Source organism: Meleagris gallopavo, chromosome Z (assembly GCF_905368555.1).
Source record: "Meleagris gallopavo chromosome Z, MGAL_WU_HG_1.1, whole genome shotgun sequence".
Classification (NCBI taxonomy): domain Eukaryota; kingdom Metazoa; phylum Chordata; class Aves; order Galliformes; family Phasianidae; genus Meleagris; species Meleagris gallopavo.
In genome coordinates this window covers 26,172,366-26,189,572 of record NC_139435.1, presented here as the reverse complement: position 1 = coordinate 26,189,572, position 17,207 = coordinate 26,172,366, and the positions used below count along the sequence as shown (strand labels likewise).

The 17,207-nt window shown below is 41.5% G+C and overlaps 1 protein-coding gene across 3 annotated transcripts in view; it reads right to left on the bottom strand.

The window, feature by feature from the left end:
- Positions 1–1,475: 1,475 nt before the first annotated feature.
- KANK1 (KN motif and ankyrin repeat domains 1) overlaps positions 1,476–17,207 on the bottom strand; it is a 118,427-nt gene continuing 102,695 nt past the window's right edge. For all 3 annotated transcript variants that reach the window (XM_085213075.1, XM_085213074.1, XM_085213076.1), the window contains 9 exons: positions 14,668–14,886; positions 13,762–13,870; positions 12,041–12,250; positions 11,614–11,701; positions 8,775–8,994; positions 6,012–6,154; positions 5,226–5,426; positions 3,106–3,204; positions 1,476–2,467 (listed from right to left, as the gene is read on the bottom strand). In XM_085213075.1, the coding sequence (XP_085069201.1) occupies positions 2,405–2,467; positions 3,106–3,204; positions 5,226–5,426; positions 6,012–6,154; positions 8,775–8,994; positions 11,614–11,701; positions 12,041–12,250; positions 13,762–13,870; positions 14,668–14,886 (1,352 nt within the window). In that variant the 3' untranslated portion in view covers positions 1,476–2,404. The remainder of the gene's footprint in view (positions 2,468–3,105; positions 3,205–5,225; positions 5,427–6,011; positions 6,155–8,774; positions 8,995–11,613; positions 11,702–12,040; positions 12,251–13,761; positions 13,871–14,667; positions 14,887–17,207) is intronic.

Below are 17,207 nucleotides of genomic sequence, written 5' to 3'. Positions count from 1 at the left end.
AGTTGGAACAGTCAGATTGCTCCTGATACTTCTGCCAGCCAGTGCCATCAGAAAGCAATATAATCATGTTGAACAACTGTACCCCCAACACATCAGTTTCTGACACAAATTCTCTACACTTCCCTAAAAAAAAAAAAAAAAAAAAAAGAGGGGCATGTTCATTTTCCACATTCCTTCAGGGAAAAAAAAAGATGTATAAAGGTAGGCTTGGTGTGTCTGTCTCTGTCATTAGACACCAAAATCACTGAACCAATTATTTTAAACCCTTCTAGGATAGCTGCTTGCCCAAGACTCCCACTAATTTGTGGTGGGAGAGATGGGAATGTGCACCGGTCCAGATTTTAACAGTTAAGAGTCCTCTACTCTGAAACCTAAATTCACATGTGCTTCAAATCTTTCTTCGATCTCAAGCTAAATGGTCAGTGCTAAATAAAAGTTACACTCTTGGTAAAACAGAAAGTAGGAACCTGTTCCTGATCCAGATTCTGTCCATTATTGATATAATGTCTCTCCACTGGATGGAATTTAATCCACTAGATTCAGGCAAGCGTGTATAAATAAATAGCCTGGATTTTCTGTGAAATCAGAAATACAAGAATTAGAAGGTGTTCTGGAGACAGATTGAAGCATTTTTCCATTTCATCAGGCTGATTTGTTTAACAGCATCACAGCATACATCTTAAAATCCTAAGGAAAAGATCAAACTATCTTGACTCGTGTGCTTTCAAGCCAGCTGTCCAGATAGTGGCAAGAAGTGGCACAGCAACAGTTCTAAAACCAACAGCTTGTGCCTCATTGACCCAACCTGGTCTGAGACAGCAGTGTGTGCCCTCATTGCTCATTCTCCTTCACCTCACCACCACCGATGCCTGGTGTATTTGCCAGGGGAAATGGCAATGTCCAAGGGGACAAATGGACATATCCAAGGGGATAAAACACTCGCTTTATTATGCTCTAACAAGAGAGGGCTGTGGAAGCGATCAAGCTTCCACTAATTCTGTTGAACCAGAAGCTCTCCCAGTGCCAACATGAGCGTGAAATTTGTAAGGAAGCCCATGCTGGTGTTATGCACTCTATGTGCCCGATGCTCAGGCACTATGTTGAGACACGAACTCTTGGAAGATAAAGCCCAAAGGTTTTATTCAGTTGGTAACTGCTTTACAAAGAACTATGTTAAACCACCTGAGCACTGTTCTTTATTGCCTCCCCACAACGCCTCACCTGGACATCAGAGAGGCCAAGTCTCTCCATCCAGCCCTCAAAGCAGGCACAAGACTAGTGAAGGCAGGTATATTAGGCAAAGCTTTTCACTCTGCCAAGATGGGCACTGATGGTGTCTGCATCAGCATCCCCCAAGGGTTGAAACTATCCAGTCCTCCCTGCCTTGATTTACCAATCCATCCTGTTTTCCTGCTGCATGTATAATCTGCAGCATTTCTGGATGATGACAAATCATATGTAAAACAGGAGAGGAATAAAACAGCATAATGAAATTTTATTTTGAAAATATGGCAAGAGTCTAAGGCACTTCAAACATTTAAATACACGACTAAAGTGAATGTGACAAGGTAGTAGCATTCCATAAATATGCACCAAGAACTACACTCATTTCCACTCATGGGGAATATACAGTTGGTACCTCTAATTTTACTCTCCAATAAACATGAATGGAGCTTATACACTGACACAGTTAATAAAAATATGGTATTGTGACATGTAATTCTTCATGTAGTTTTTAATTACTGAGGAATATAAAATGTTGAAAATACTGTGCGAGTTAATTTTATAGACATTATTATCTTTCATATAAAAGTTATACATTATCCCCAATTAGCAACAAGTTACTTAGTGAACTTCTGAACTCACAAGAGGATCTATCCCCAGCCATCTAATCCAGTCACCCACCAGCTCAAGCTTCACGGAGCTCACTATATAAGCAACTGCAACTTCTCAATTTCAGAATAATTAAAAACATCAAAATAGTGTTGGAATGAAGTTTATGAGAAGGTTACTGTGATAAGGTTTAGGCACAGTAAACATAAATGTTTTAGAACAATTTAAAACAAGCCACCAGGACCCCCTGCAAGGATAGCTTTAGACCTCTTAGGCAGTACATAACATAGGGAAAGACAATCTAAAAGAAAAACAGCATTAATGCCAATGTATGCAAAGATGAGCAGGTGAGCATAGCAAGAACAGTTCTGGCTAAGGCTCTCAGCTGAGTACTACCTAACTGTATGCTTGCTTCAAGTTTAAGGTTTTTTTATCCTTAGCACTAGGTCTCTGCTTTCACTTTGCTGGTGAGTTCAGGCACAAGACAATTACATTCAGTATCTGTCCCAGTAAAACAGTAAGATTTAGCAGCTTGAAGATGGCATTGCGATTTTTAAGTATTCATGCAGCACTACTCAAATGTAGCTCTGTGGGTAGGACCGGGAGATGTCTTCCTGCTAAGTCTAGGGGTGCCCTAAGAAAAAGGAAAGAACAATTAATCACAAGGAAAATATTTTACCCAGCCAAACACAGCACTCACAAAGCTCTCTGTTCAATTGCTTCCCTTCAACTGCACTATTAATCTTTTCTTTCTCTCCCCATTTTTGGAAGAACAGTACTAACTATCATACAACCAACTAACTAAGAGTGAAAGTTGTTTAGACAGTGAAAATGTTTAGCAATAGTTGATCGAGAGAGATTGAGTCAGGCCTCTAAGAACAAGTGGGCATCCACCAGAACATCCAGGACAATTCTAACTCCAGAAACATCTACTGACCAGGTCAATAATTAGTATTACAACAATGCAAAAAATGCAAAAGTATCTCTGCATGCTAGCCAGGTTTGTAAGCCCCAATGGTGAGCTGCTTTCACTGCTAGTAACAAGGCAGAAGGTGGTATAGTTGGCCAGGAATCAGGCTAATGGAGTTAGTCTGTATTTAAAAATATACATTTCACTTACCAGCATAAAATTTTCCCATGAATAAACCTGAAATTTCATGTGCTGTACAGATTAAGTGGGTTTCAGTTTTTGCTCACGTTTCACTAATACAGACAGAACAGCAAGTTAAAATGTAAACTGCATGTGAAAAATTCAGTGAGTTGTGTACTTACCGGTGACTGGGTTTTGGAAAAGTTGACGTGTGCATAAAGGAGAACTGCTATGTCTTTATGTCCAGCTTCCAGGGCTATTGAAAGTGCTGTGCTGCCATCCTGAGAGAAATAAAGAAATAAGATGATTTGTTCTTGTGTCCTCTCACTGGTCTCTTAAAAGCCCCAGAGCTCACACAGAAGCGGAGATCCTGCTGCTCAGATAGCTAAGTTAATTTAAAGTCTTGCTCAACTTTTTATAATTAAGTGACAACAAACCTTTGCACTGCTGTTTTATGAGACAATCCAATTGCCAGAGGCCTCATAATTTCTCTCAGTGAGGAGAAGAGATTATTGCTGAGCAGGAATAAGCATGCCATTATCACAACGTTATGTGTAGTGCTCTGAAAGAATTGTTATTTTCGAAGACTGGTCTGAGAGAAACTACAGTATCAGGAGTGTAAGAGAAGAGAGGGATAAGTGCTCATCAAATATCATGGTAACTGTTGTATTATGATAATCATTGTTATGTTCTAACTGCCATTAACACTATGCATGGCTTTAAATAATGACAATCTAAAAACCAATAAATGAATTTTACTGGTCAAACAGTCACCTCAGTACTTCTCAGGAAGTACTATTTCTTTCAGAAACCACAGACCTTGAAACTGCTAAAAGCAGAGTGCTCTTATAGAGACTGCCTCTTATGTAGGCTCTCTGAGTGCAGCACCATTTCCAGCCACTGCTGTAGCTGTTATCAGAAAGATCGCCACCACTTTAAGGAAGATATAAACCATTTCTCCAGCCGTGGATGTGATAAACAGCATCCAACTGGAAAGACTCCTTTTGAGACTACAGGGAGCAATTATGAAGAAACCTAACTGTCCTGTGCAGATCTGGGAGACAGGACATAATGCACAACAAATTCAAGACAAAACTCCACAGCCCACACCAGGAAAAACAAGGCTCACTTATTCTAGTGTGGTAAACCATTACGAGAGTGGTGCACATTAGTAAAACAAAGCTCAGCTCACTATCGACCACACTGTTTGGAGAAGGGTCAGTCACATTCAGAATAGCTAGGGGAATGCTAAATCTCAGCACAAACTCTTTATGCAGCGAGTAAGTGGCAGACAAACTGTGTTTAGGCAACAGCATCAAGCTGCCTACTGGAATATTTAAATTCCATGTCCCCATAAATGCTTTGGTTATTGAAGTGATTAATAGTACTAGCAGCATTCAAGCTACATTAACCTAGACTGTCCTAAAAAGGGTTTTACAGTATACCCCTTTCTACATTTTCCCCTCATGCAGCTATTGCACACTGCAAGTACGTTGCAGAGGCTCATGCAACAGTTAAGTCAACAGAAGTCATGTCTCTGCCTCTCTACAGCAGTTTCAACCAGTAATGAACCCTCCCAAATCCCAGCTCCCCTTCAGTGTTCTGAGGGGTAAGAGCAGCAGGAAGAATTGTAATGTACCCAAAAGGTGGCGATGTTAACAAGAACACAGAAACCACCTAAGCCAACATTTTCAACCTTGAGAACTCCACACATCAAATTCTCTGTCTGTTGACAGTGTAGGCTGTAGTGGTATCTGCAAACATGAAATACGCCACTTGGCACTGAGGCCATATCCCATATCTCCTTCTTGTCAGGATAATGTAGTGTAATGAGTGGCAGTTCCAAACTGTACTCTCAGAAGTTGTGGTGTGCCTACAGAGTGAATATCCTGTGAGAACTACTTGCCACGACACAGAAAAACAGAGCAACATGGCCATTAAGACACCAGATAAAATCCTGTTTGAAAATTGGACGACTCCTAAGAAACAAGAAAAGGAAGCGAGAGGGATATTATACCATAACCTAGCAAATAATTTCTCTTCTGGTCACTGTGCACCTACAGCTAACTACAAAAACAGCTGGGAAGGTCAGTTAGAAAAGCAAAGGTAACAACCAGGCAAATGATCAAAGCAGCTTCTATCACAAAACAGGATTCACACATTTGGTACTTTGGTGCTGCGAGTCAAGAGATTCCTGTCAGTAGACTTCAGCAGCTTTCCACTGAGCCCAAAAACTAAATCTGAAAAGCATTCTGGAATGGAGAACCTATCTGATGAAGCACCATCTGGAAAGGCAACTCACATTGTCCTCCAGGGTACCATTACACCCGGGCTGAGCCAGCAAAAGTTTGACTATTTCAACATGTCCGTGTTCACTAGCACACATCAGAGCTGTAGAACCCTCATCATCCTGGATATTGACATCTGCACCACAGGCCAGCAAAGCTTTAACCATATCTATTCGCCCATGACTCACAGCAAGCATCAGAGCAGTCTGACCAGCCTGTAAAAAACAAGAGAATAAATCACTGCAAAGATAACCAGTGGCAAAACATGCACATCTTTCGTTGTTGGCACTGTGCTTTCTCTTGGGGGAAGTGGGAAGGTAAGGGAAGCATTTGTTTGCACAGGACTATCAGGTCTCTGCTTGCCATTATTTGAACATTTTATACATATCCAACATTTGCATAGCTATTTAATAAATTAATGAAAACATTACATTCATTTCCAGACTTGTGGGGCTCCCTGGAAGGAACTAAATGCTGCAGAATTCGGAAATGCCTCCCAAAAGTCTGTAATGGCTTTTTCACATAATTCTTTATATATTTGCAGAAGACATAATACAGAAGAGAACTGATGCTCAAGTGTAATTCCATGGCTCCATTTTGTATGAAGCGATTAAAAAAAAGAATTAAAAAAAAAAAAAATCAACAAATACAAAAAAAGCAAATATTTGAATATTTGAAGGGTGAGAGTCAATGAGTGCAAATACCATACCAATAGAGAAAGGATTGGAGTGTGGAAGGAAAGGAAAAAAAGAATAAAATCACAGGAGTGGGAACACCGTCCTGTGAACCATTTGGCTGACCTGACTGGCTTTTGCATTCACATCCCCACAGCTGAACAGTTCCTCCACTATCCTCATGTCCTTCTCAGCTTCCACAGCTGCAAGAGCGGCGAGCATGATGGGGGTATAGCCGGCCTTGTTCTGATGGTTTACGTTACAGACATCTGCAGAGGGATGAGATAATTTCTTTGGAAAGTAGGAACCCAAAAAGCAGCAATTGTGCTAACGAACTGAATAAACTGTTAGTAGAGCAGGCTACTACAGAAAAAAAGGGCATCAATTGCTCTCATAATGGAAGTGATTCAAGGAAAAGTGGAGAAGAAAAAATAAACAGGGGTGCTCTTGAGCCTGAGAAAGCAAAGCATCCTTTTATACTATGTGTGTGACACAAAGGAGTACACAAAGATATTTTATATGTCATCATTTAGAGTTATTTTTTTTTTTCATAAAAACAAGTGGTCTGAAATTTGACATAGCCTTCAGGGTCATGAGTCCAAATCCTAGGAGCACAATGAGTACAGTCTTTAAGCTCCTCTCCTGAGGGCAGGCCCACTGCAAAGTGAAAACAGTCCAGTGACATGGTCAGTGGAAAAGCCACTTCTCCTCAGTGCAAACATTTTTCCTGTAACTGGTACTATTTTAAAGACCTGCAAGTACTTTGACAACGTTCTGGAACTGTAGAAAAGACCTTACAATTAAAGGCTGTTTCCAGCTCCACAGAGTATTTGATTCTGGAAAAAAAAAGGTGCTCTGGTAACAAATACAAGCAAGTCATCTGGCTAGTGCTAGAAGCTGAAAAGAGTTCTTCTTTTCAGTCACTTCTAACCTCCAAATCTCTGTTCCTAGCATTCTGAAGAAATCCAGCAGCTCTTACAAGTTTACCAGAAAGCAGGGCTTTTAGTGTATTGGAAAGCAAGGACTCAGACTCACATAAACAATGTATCCAGACCTAGGACTAAATAGCATCACAGGTACCCCAACAAGAAAACCTGTTTCAGGAAATTCTTCAGATTTATTGCCAAAACTTTTTTTTTTTTTAAATAAAATAAAATAAAATAAAAAAACAGAAAAGAACATTGCAGAAGCACTCAAGTGCAGATCTGAGAAAATAGGTCTAAGAAAAGAAAATTTTTCCATATTCCCCAACCATCACCTGTCCTGCCTTGCAACATGTAACACAACCTTCCTTTCAGAAGTCTCTCTTGGGAAGCCATTCAAACCACAGAACATAGCACTCTCCTACACATATTACTTCATGAGTAATTAATAATTGTTGAAATTTATGTTCTCCTTCCCTGACTAAACTACTTTAGCAGAGATGTATTTCCTGAGGTCACTTTTCGGCTCCTATTCTATGTGGCTAATGAAAGGAAGAAGGGTATTTTCCTAATTTATTTTCTGGGTATCGCTGCCTGGTGATACAGGAAACTCCTGTCTCAGCTGCTCTTCTCACCGAGTGCATGGATGCTCCTGGGCTAATAAGCTGCCTGTGCTACATGCAGACTGCAAAGCTGAGTGCAGTCACCACTCAGACATCACACAGGTGAAGACTGAAAGCTGAAGGAAAGACATCTTAAATCATTTTTCAAGTGATGTCTGCAGTATGCTTCTGCTCACATGACACCAGCCATAGTTGTATTTTGCTGTTAAGAACTTCTGTTTGCACAGGGATACACGACTGCTACAAAACACAGCAGTCCTGACTTTCAGCAAAATATAACCATGCTCAAGCTGCCCTAATAGACTCCTTGAAGCAGATGAGCAGTCTCTTTCTCTCCTGTAGCCCTGCTGCTGCACTTCAGCGTCCCCCTGACATTCCCTGCATTCCCCTACCATGAGTCACTCTTTCTAAGTGGCCGCCTTCACACAGATCCAGGGATTTCAAAGTGGTGTTTGCTTTACAGCTGAGGAACTCTTTGCCTCTGTGACAGACAAAATGGACTCTTAAAGCTTCTTAAAGCTAAGATCTGTATGATTAAGGTCCTTGTTTATCCAACACTGTACTTTTGGATTTGTAAACACTTCCAGCTTACAAGCAACGCATTTCAATCCAGCCATGCTGCAGGGCCTAATTGAGCTGCACAACCATGATGAGTTTTGTAACTAGCTTTCAGAAAGAAACTTCAGTCAGGGAGCAAAATTAGGCCTAAACAGATCATATCCTGCTTGGAATCTGCTGCAGTATGCGACACCTCTTGTTCACTGCCTCCTGGTTTAGCATATGTGTGGTACTATGTGTGTTGCATGGCGATTGAGAGAAAAGAAGCAACAATGAAAAACAACAAAATCATGTTGTTCATCTAACAGGGAAATATTCTTGTATGGCAAACTGCCACAACATTTCTCAGGAGAGCAGTAAAGACATGCCAGTATTGGCCAGAAACAGCTCTGTGCTGCTCTAGTGAGATAAGGCCAAACTGATTTGAGTGTTTAACACGGATGTTTATATCTGAATGCATCTTTCCCCACCAGCACTCTACTTTTGGCTGAGCAGCAGCTGCACTGCTTCCAAAGAAAAATGCTGGAGGCTGATGCTGCTAAATCTGACTACAGTCTGAGAGCCAGGGGTGTTTACTTAGGTGTTTCATTAACCCTGCGAGAGCCATCACTTCCAAAGCCAGCAGCAGAAACAAGGATTCTGTAATATCCAAGCAAGACACCATGTAATATTAATAGTAAAACATTTTGCTGCTGAAGGAAACCTGAACTTTATCTCTTGCTCATCAAGACTTCCACCTGTGAGAACTGTAATGAAATAAAAAAATACACCAACAGTCAACCTACTTGCATCCAAAAGAAGCTTTACAATTTCAAAGTTAGAATGCGAGACGCTGTAATGCAGAGCTGTGTTCCCATTTCCATCCGCCACATTGATGATATGTCTGAGGACAGCAGGAGAAATCTCTTCAAAAGCAGTTATGTAGTCTCCAACCATTTCAGGAACAGCCGACTTCTGACTAGAGACACGAAACCACTCGTGCTGGATGGTATTTAAACAAAACCTCTGCCAAAAAGGAAGACAGAAAAATTTACATATGGGCATTCCATTTAAAGGACTTGCCATACCACAAGTCAGAGATGTGGGAGACTAGGCTTTTTTTAGTCAAACGTGGGAAGAAAGTATTCAGCTCACAAACAATAGGCGTAGACTGAACCTTTTCCTCCAACCAAACCTCTCTTCAAGATAAACCAATTCACCTCCTCTCACTTACTGGATTTTCAGACGTGATACACCTCTAAAGGCACTGCATTTTAGGATGGGGTTATCCCCAGAACAATACCAGAAGCAAGAGCAATGGGAACAGACATTTTGCAGGTATTAAAACAACAGCAGACAAAGCCAATAAGGTGCAGTCCCATCTACTGTGTCAAATATAGTACTAAGTATAGAAGAACTGGCTGAACAGAATCTCTGCAAGACAAGAGCTGAGCACTGCAGGTGATCATAGATTGAACCTGCCATGAAACAGGCAAACACTGTTTTGTGATGAATAAACAGGTTAATATTTTGCAGAGCATGCAGTGGAGTCCCTTTCTCTGCCTTACACTGTGAATTCGACTGTTGGACGACCTTATCATCCTGATGACCAAACACCAAGAAATATTCACTCAAAATGGTTCCAAGGGTAAGCAACAAGAATGATTATTAGTCAAGGAATTCTGGCGTATGGAAGAGATGGAAGGACTGGAGATGCTTTGCTGAAAGAACAACTAGGGAAAGGAACACAGTAACATTTTCACAGTGAAAAAGGCTGTTGTAATGAGAAAAGAAGAACCAGTTTTTCATCTCCAGAATGGGCAAATGAAGTAGTAATGGACTTAAGCTGCAACAAGAGATGCAGGTTAAATACTGAGGATAAACTTTCCCACTGGTATGAAGGAGCAAGAGCCCCATAGGCCAGACAGCTGTCTGCTGGGAACCATCTAGCTACAGTAGTCCCAGCCATGAGCCACACGGGCTTCTGCAGCCGCAGCCAGCTCTTATTTTCTGAACCAGTTTCTCAGCAGTTGGAATTCCTGTGAGGATCACCATGTCTGTTCTCTCTCCTCACAAATTCTTACTTGCAAGGTGACCAATGAGTTTAAGAACAATTCTACAGAGAAGATACTCAGTGTGCTTCTCTAGCTTCTAGAGACAAGAGAGAGCATCTGTACCAGCAGCCCTAGAGGGGAATCATGTCTGGTGAAGGCACAATATTTTACTTTCATCTGCATCAGTATTCCTTCATAAAACCTTGTAAGGTCCATTTGAATTAAGAACACATATATGATGACTTGGAATATGAAAGTGGTCATAAAGTGACACAGTATGACTTTTGGGTTCTCCTGGTTCTATTTTTATTTTTTAAATTTTATAAACGATCTAGTGCAAAATATCACTAGGAAATTATTCTTTGCAGTCACACTATCACAAGCATAACTAAAAGAGAACAATTTTTTAGTTCAGTAATCTATGACATCCCAATAGGATTGGGCTTCAGCTCTTTCTAATGCAAACAGCTGCTGCAAATATTGAGGGTGTTGGAAAAGGCTGGGGAAGTTTATACAGATTTCTAACTGTACTAAAGTTTGCCCTTTTTGGACAAGACTTCTTTATCAACAGCCAGACAGAGAACAAGAGCTGATTAGTCTGCCATTTCCAGCTACAAAGCACCACTTGTGTTGGCAAATACTTTAAGTAGAAAAAAGTAATGTGTAAATTCGTATCACACTTTGAAGGCAGAGATTATCACCTGGTTATGCAATTTTGACACTTTCAACTCCAACTGGGCCCAAAAGCCTTTGTTCTCTGAATGCCTAAACTATTTCTGAAGGACTGACAGCAGGATGAAGTTACCCCTCACATCTATATTAAACCACCTTTCAAAATGTTCCTGACACATAAACATCCGAACTATACACACACAGTATTAGGTTCTCTGGGAAGTTGCAGAAGCTCCACAATAGAGGAGACTGGCACTGGATTCCTGCATTTTACATCACAGCACCACTGCAGCAGATGGCAAACATAGTTTTATATCACTAAGTGGTGACCAGTGTTTTTTTGCTTTGAGATCATCCTCAGAAAATAGCACAGGCATCTCCTTATGCAGCAAACACAACTCTGTTTCTTGAGACAGTATAAGCAACAAATCCTCCATTGTCCCTACTGCACACTACACAAAAGCTACCAGCATAGCAAGAAACACAGAAGGAAGTATGCATCTCTGTCTTTAAGAAGAGGCAGCTTGTTTATGTTCAGAACAGACCCTGGGCTTCTGTCATTGGCAGAAACAGCCCCCTCATCCTGTGCGCCTCCCAGTCTGAGGACTGAATACCATCTGCAGCAGGGTTACAGCAACACTACAGAAATAACACAGGAATGCACGGATGTGTTGAACTGCACTTTCACATTACTATTTTTACGCGTGTGCTTTAGGACAACGACACTGCAGCACATCAAGCACAAGCACATTCTCTAGACAAATGTCTCCTGATAGAAAAAGCATTTAGTGACTCCTCCAGGAAAGAAGATATCCTTTTCTGTCTAGCCACAGTGGTTCCAGCCATATAAAACAGGAAGCTAAACCTCCCTATAATTTCCCTGTGTAGCACAGCAAGAATTTTGCTCTGTACTGCTTACCACATCTTTGTTGGTCAATGCCTTGGGGTCATCAATGTTGTTTTTCAGCAGGTGACAAGCAGAAAGCATCTTCTCACTTAGTTCGTACCTGAGACACACAGCATAACACATAGCATATTTAAATTCTCCTCTCAGCACTTCAACATCAAAGTATTCACCTTTCTGAGAATTACGAGGAAATGTGAATTTCTGAGCTGGCTGCAAGGCAGGAGCTGTTCTGGCAGCTCCCATTCCAGGGCTGGGAGATGCTCTACTTACCAGCTTGCATGGACCACGCTCAGTCCCATGTGGCTCCACAGGCTGCCAGCTCTCACACAGCTCCACCAAGCAGCCAGCTTGAAAAGACTGGGCTTCTCACATACATGAGGCCACCTAAACCATCCCAGTGCCCCTCTTTGCCATCACCTCTTTGCAGGGTGCACCCTACCTCTCCCTGATCTCCACCTCCTCAGCCTCACACTCCAGGGGAGGCCTGTCCTTTGCAGTCCCTGCAGCACTTGTCTCTGGGGGGCCAAGCACAGTGTGCTCCCCATCCCTACCACATCCATGGGGGTACACGTGGCCATCACACTCTTCCTCTGAGTCTGAGGAGGAGCTCTCCTCAGAGCTGGAGTCATCACTGGATGTAGTTTCATACCTGGGGTAGGACAAAATGCAGGTTCAGTTGCATTCAGTAATGTTTGGTACCCACCCGTCTTCTCTTCAGAAAAACAAAGGCACTTAATTCCTTATTAAACACTAAGGCAGCTTAGAAGGGCTTTTGTTTGTTTGTCTCATGTTTTGAAAAACAGCAGGTAGTCAAACAACTTTCCCAAAGCTTATCCTATCACTCACTGCAAAAAGCACTTAAGAAGGTATGAATGCACACGAAGTACAATCAACAAAAGACACCCCGATGTGAAAGCTCATTTTTGAAACACCACCATAATGGCACAGCGGAAACCACAGCGTGACATCCTTTTGCTGCTAGCAATGGGAATACTGAGAAAGCAGGGGAAAGCCATTCTCGTCATCATGCTTTTTCTTACCTGAAAACAACAATACCAAATTAGTCTTTTTTTTTTTTTTAATCTGAGAGATTACTTATTAAATTGTTACTGACAACTGAGATCTCCTCACAAATCCCTTCATTCTGTCATTGTGATTACTAGGGGCATGACATGTAATAAAAGAAGGAAAAGCTTTTTAAAATGAAAGTCTTTACACCCTGTCACCCTTGCCTTAGCTCACAGAAGAAATTACTCTTGTTTAACAAGAGTAAATTATATTGTTGCCTTGGTAGGCGAGTAGGAGAGGAGCTTTCTAAAGACAACAGTCATAATCTTTTTTTTCTGTGAAGATGAAAACCATGCTGATGCTTTAGGCGAAAAATAAATGATTTGGATAATTATAATGCTGACTGTAAAACACTGCTTTAACTCACCAACTTTAACACCCAATGAATTGACGTACTATGACTATTTTTCTAATGCACAACAGTGATAAATGAGTCACAACATTCCTCCACTAGAAGTAATAATATTTTTAGCCAATATGTAAGAAATGAAGTAATTGTAATATTTAGGCTACATACAGCACAAAGCTCTTTAATAAGGAAAACTTGAGGAAGGAGCTTACAAAGCTATATAAAAACAACTTGGTGAAACCACTTCAAAGATCTCTGCAACATCCTGCAAAGCTGAAGTAATATTTCCTTATTAGTTTCATCAAGATTCTGTATTTATCTAGCCCCAGACCAGAAAAGTTAATTCTTAGGCAAAGCCATTCCTTCCTGCGTTGTTTAATAGCACAATGCTGCACTTGTCAGCTGCCAAAGATGTAAGTTTGACTTACTGAGAGGCATTCCTGTGCCTCTTGGAGTTTGCGCTATTTTTCCACTAAATCTGGCAGTGACCTAAGGTACAGATACTCCAGACTGACTCCAAGTATGACTTGCAGCTTCCACTTTAGATAACACACACACATACACACAAAGGGTTCAGGGGAATTAAGATGAGCTGACATGCTCAATTCTATCTTCCTACCCTTAAACTCAGGGGATGTACCTCAGACGTAAGGACAGGCAAAACCCGTGCATAAGCTCACTGACTTTTCCTTCCCACTGTGACAGCACTGTAATTACTCAATTTTTTAAGACAAGCCCCTTACCCGCCATTAATGCCAACAAACTGCAGGTTCTTCTTAGTGTTGCTCAAATCCTTTTTTCCATCCCTTTTCTTCATGATAGACTTGAGCGTGTTTTCATTGTTACTACATACTGTTGAAAGACAGGCAAAGCATGTATTTCAGTACAAATGTGTAGTCAGCTTTGATGGCTGCAGCTTTCAGTTTTTCAAAACAAACAGTTTGCTGTTTAATTTATCAGCTGAGCAGGTCTTTGAGATCCTTTTATATATACTGTCACGGCATTATATGCACACTGGAAATAGAAAACATTTCAAAACCAACTCTGTAATTAGAAGACTTAGAGAGTTTAGCTTTCTTACCCTCCAACATGCTGACAATCTTTAAGATGTTTCTAGAAAACTTTTTTTTTGTTTTTATTTGCTGCCTGAGGAAGATTTTCAGTACTGAAATGGATTATTCTGCTCTGTCAAGAAAATCTTAATTCTTGGTGTCAAATGACAGCAGCCCATTACCAGAAGCAACTCATTAGTATGAACAGCATGAGTAACAATAACCTATGTCTGGGGAGTTGTAGTCAAGATTGGTTTTTTAGATTTTTAGCATTAACCAAAATTATTTTTACACCAATCTGTAAGCATAAAAGAGGAAAAACTTCAATACAAGTTCAAGTTCTGTTTTGTTCTGAAACTATTTTATTAACCCCTTTTCTTGCAGTACATTCTCCTTGTGAAAGCGTTAAATGGTGTTTCACTGACAGACTGAATTCTTTCACTTAAAATTTAACCAGTGTCTGGACATGAAAGGCACTATTTTCCCTATAACTTCAAGTTTTTTTGCCTGTTTTGGGAATCCCAAAGGCCTGCTTTAACTGTGTTTCATATTCAAACGCATCAGCATGATGAAAGGTGAATGCGAGCCAGTTATTACCATAAAGGCCAGAGGCAAGTTGGTCATCTGTCAGGTTAATTGCAGCTAGAGTTTTGTCCTGAGAAGAAAAGGACTTCCTTCCTCGAACACCTTCCACCAGAGGAGACGACTTCTCCTCCTGAGCAGGCACTACATCCTGCTCCAACTTCAGTGCTCGCAAATTTGAAGTTAAGTGGGTGTCTGCAAGTTGGCCGTGAGGGATGTATTCCACGGTAGCACCTGTTGAGGAAGACAGCATAAATCATGGAGAAGTCAGACCAAATCCTTTAGGGCAACACTATAATCAGCATCACTATTAAAAAAAAAAAAAAAAAAAAAAAGAATAAACTAGGAAGAAAAAAAAAGGGGGGGCAACATTTGTGCTTTATAATGCCCTGTTACATGGACTCAGAAGGAAAATGGCAACTGCTTTCAGAAGCTGAAAAAATAGCTCCAAGTTTTTCTTTCCAAGAAAATATACAATGCAAGGAAAAACTGTACAGATACTATCTTCAAAATGGATGGCAGGAACATTCCCCCCTTTTCCTTCTCTCTCAGTCCTTGCATGGAGCGTGGCTCTTGCCACCTGACTCAGGAAAGACTCACTGAAGACTCACTGAGCTGCTCCCTGCTGACTTGCCTGACAAGCAGGAATCCTGGTGGAAGAGCTGCATCCTTCTTTACTTTTTCTTTCAGTAAGAAATTGCTTCTTCTACCGAAGAAGAAACTTTTCAGGAAGCTTTCCTGTTTGCATGCACTAGCATGCCAGTAATGCTGAAAGTTACATACTCTACTAAACTGCAACGAATTCCCACCCATTATATATATATATTTTTAGAACAGGATTGCACTGAGCTAGTAGTCACATTTAAATTAAATCCCAAACATTTGGGCTGTACACTTTTTTCTAATTTGCTGGCATCCTCTCATTTTTTCCCTCTGTGTGTTTAAAAGGCAGCACTAATTACGCACAGACCTTTTTATAGTTTCCCCTTGAGCTCCTCCAGCTGTGCTATTATGACTGCTCTGCAAAGCTGCACAAATACTTCTGTTTGCAAAACATACTTTCTTTTTTTTAAACGCATACATTATTCCTTAAGTAATCTTCCCAGTATTTTGAGGGGAAAAAAAAACCCTGGGATTTGACTTATTTTGAAACGTTACTGCTCTGTTTCAAAGCTTGTTTAAACTTTCAGGGGAGGCAGAAAATTTCTTTGTATTTATAAAGAATTAAGCTACAGCTTCCTCATTCAGATGGAATCGTGACACTGAAGAGGACGCAAACGTGATGCATCAATGCAAATTTCAAGTATTCTCTTTAAAACAAAACATATCTGACATCTTCATTGCTCTTGTAGACAGCCTTTCCCTCTTCTTTCACTCCACTTTCTTTCCTCTGTAAAAGGACACAGCATAGTTCATCTTTGCAAATCCTGTAACTTCACTACATTTTTTTCCTCTAGTCAATTCCCATCCACATCCCCTAGGTTCTGCATTCTCAGCCAACATGCACTTCCTATCACTGGACCTATTGCCAATTCCACCACTTACAGCTTACAGCCTCTCCAAGCTACAGAAAAATGGAACTGACCCTTGATCACACTTCTACCATTGCCAGTGCCCAGCAACAACCAGCACTGGTACAGTGCCGCTCAGCTTTCACCCTGCTGCCATCTAAACACTAACAGAGACAGGCAGGCTGTCTGCTGATATACGTGGCGTGGTATCAGTAAACACCTCACTACAGGCTGGATCACTGATCAGACACCAAAAAGCTTTTGCCCTGCGGAAAGGTGCAAGGTTTTCTGTGGGATGAGTTTCCCTTCACCAAGGGCAGTAGGTCTCTGCAAGCCTCAAGCCCTCTAGTGATGAGCTGATGCTTGTATCAGGCACAAGGTGGGCTGAAACCTTCTGTCCTCTCACTGAAATGCTGGGTGAAGGCTAGAGCAAACTCACGGTCCAGCAGAAGCACTAACCCCTGCAGCAATGCTCCCGCATGCCCAGGCTGAAGCAGCAGTCCCCAGAACTCAAAGGCACACCATGTGGTCACATCCAGCCTTGCTTCCCACCCATCCTCACTTCACAGCAGTGACTGAGATTAGGTCTCTTCCCAGTGGTGAGCATCACCCCTCATCAACCAGCCACAGAGCCGTGCAAGAGGGAGCCATTAATGTGTGGAATACTGAGCCAAAATCAACAGATTTTCAAACTGAAAAACAAAGAAATCATCTCCTTTCTGTCCACTTGCTTAGAGCAGTGACAGCTGTAATTAAAGACTGCAAAACAAAGTAACCACTTCCCACTGTCACCGTTAGTGGCTGCCTTGGCCAGCCTTGTCCGGTAGGTTATAAATACAATGCTGGTGCTAAGCCAACAGCCCTGCCCTGGCAGCTGGGCACAGCTAGCCCCCCAGCACCAAGATGCACTGCACCTAGCAGGGGGATGCACGGCAGGGATGCCAGTGAGGCTAGCACAGGCTGGGCTGCTCCTTCTCCTCCAACCTCACCCCAGCTCCTCTGGCAGATGGTGCAGAAGGCAGGGCTGCTGGACTTGCAAAGCAG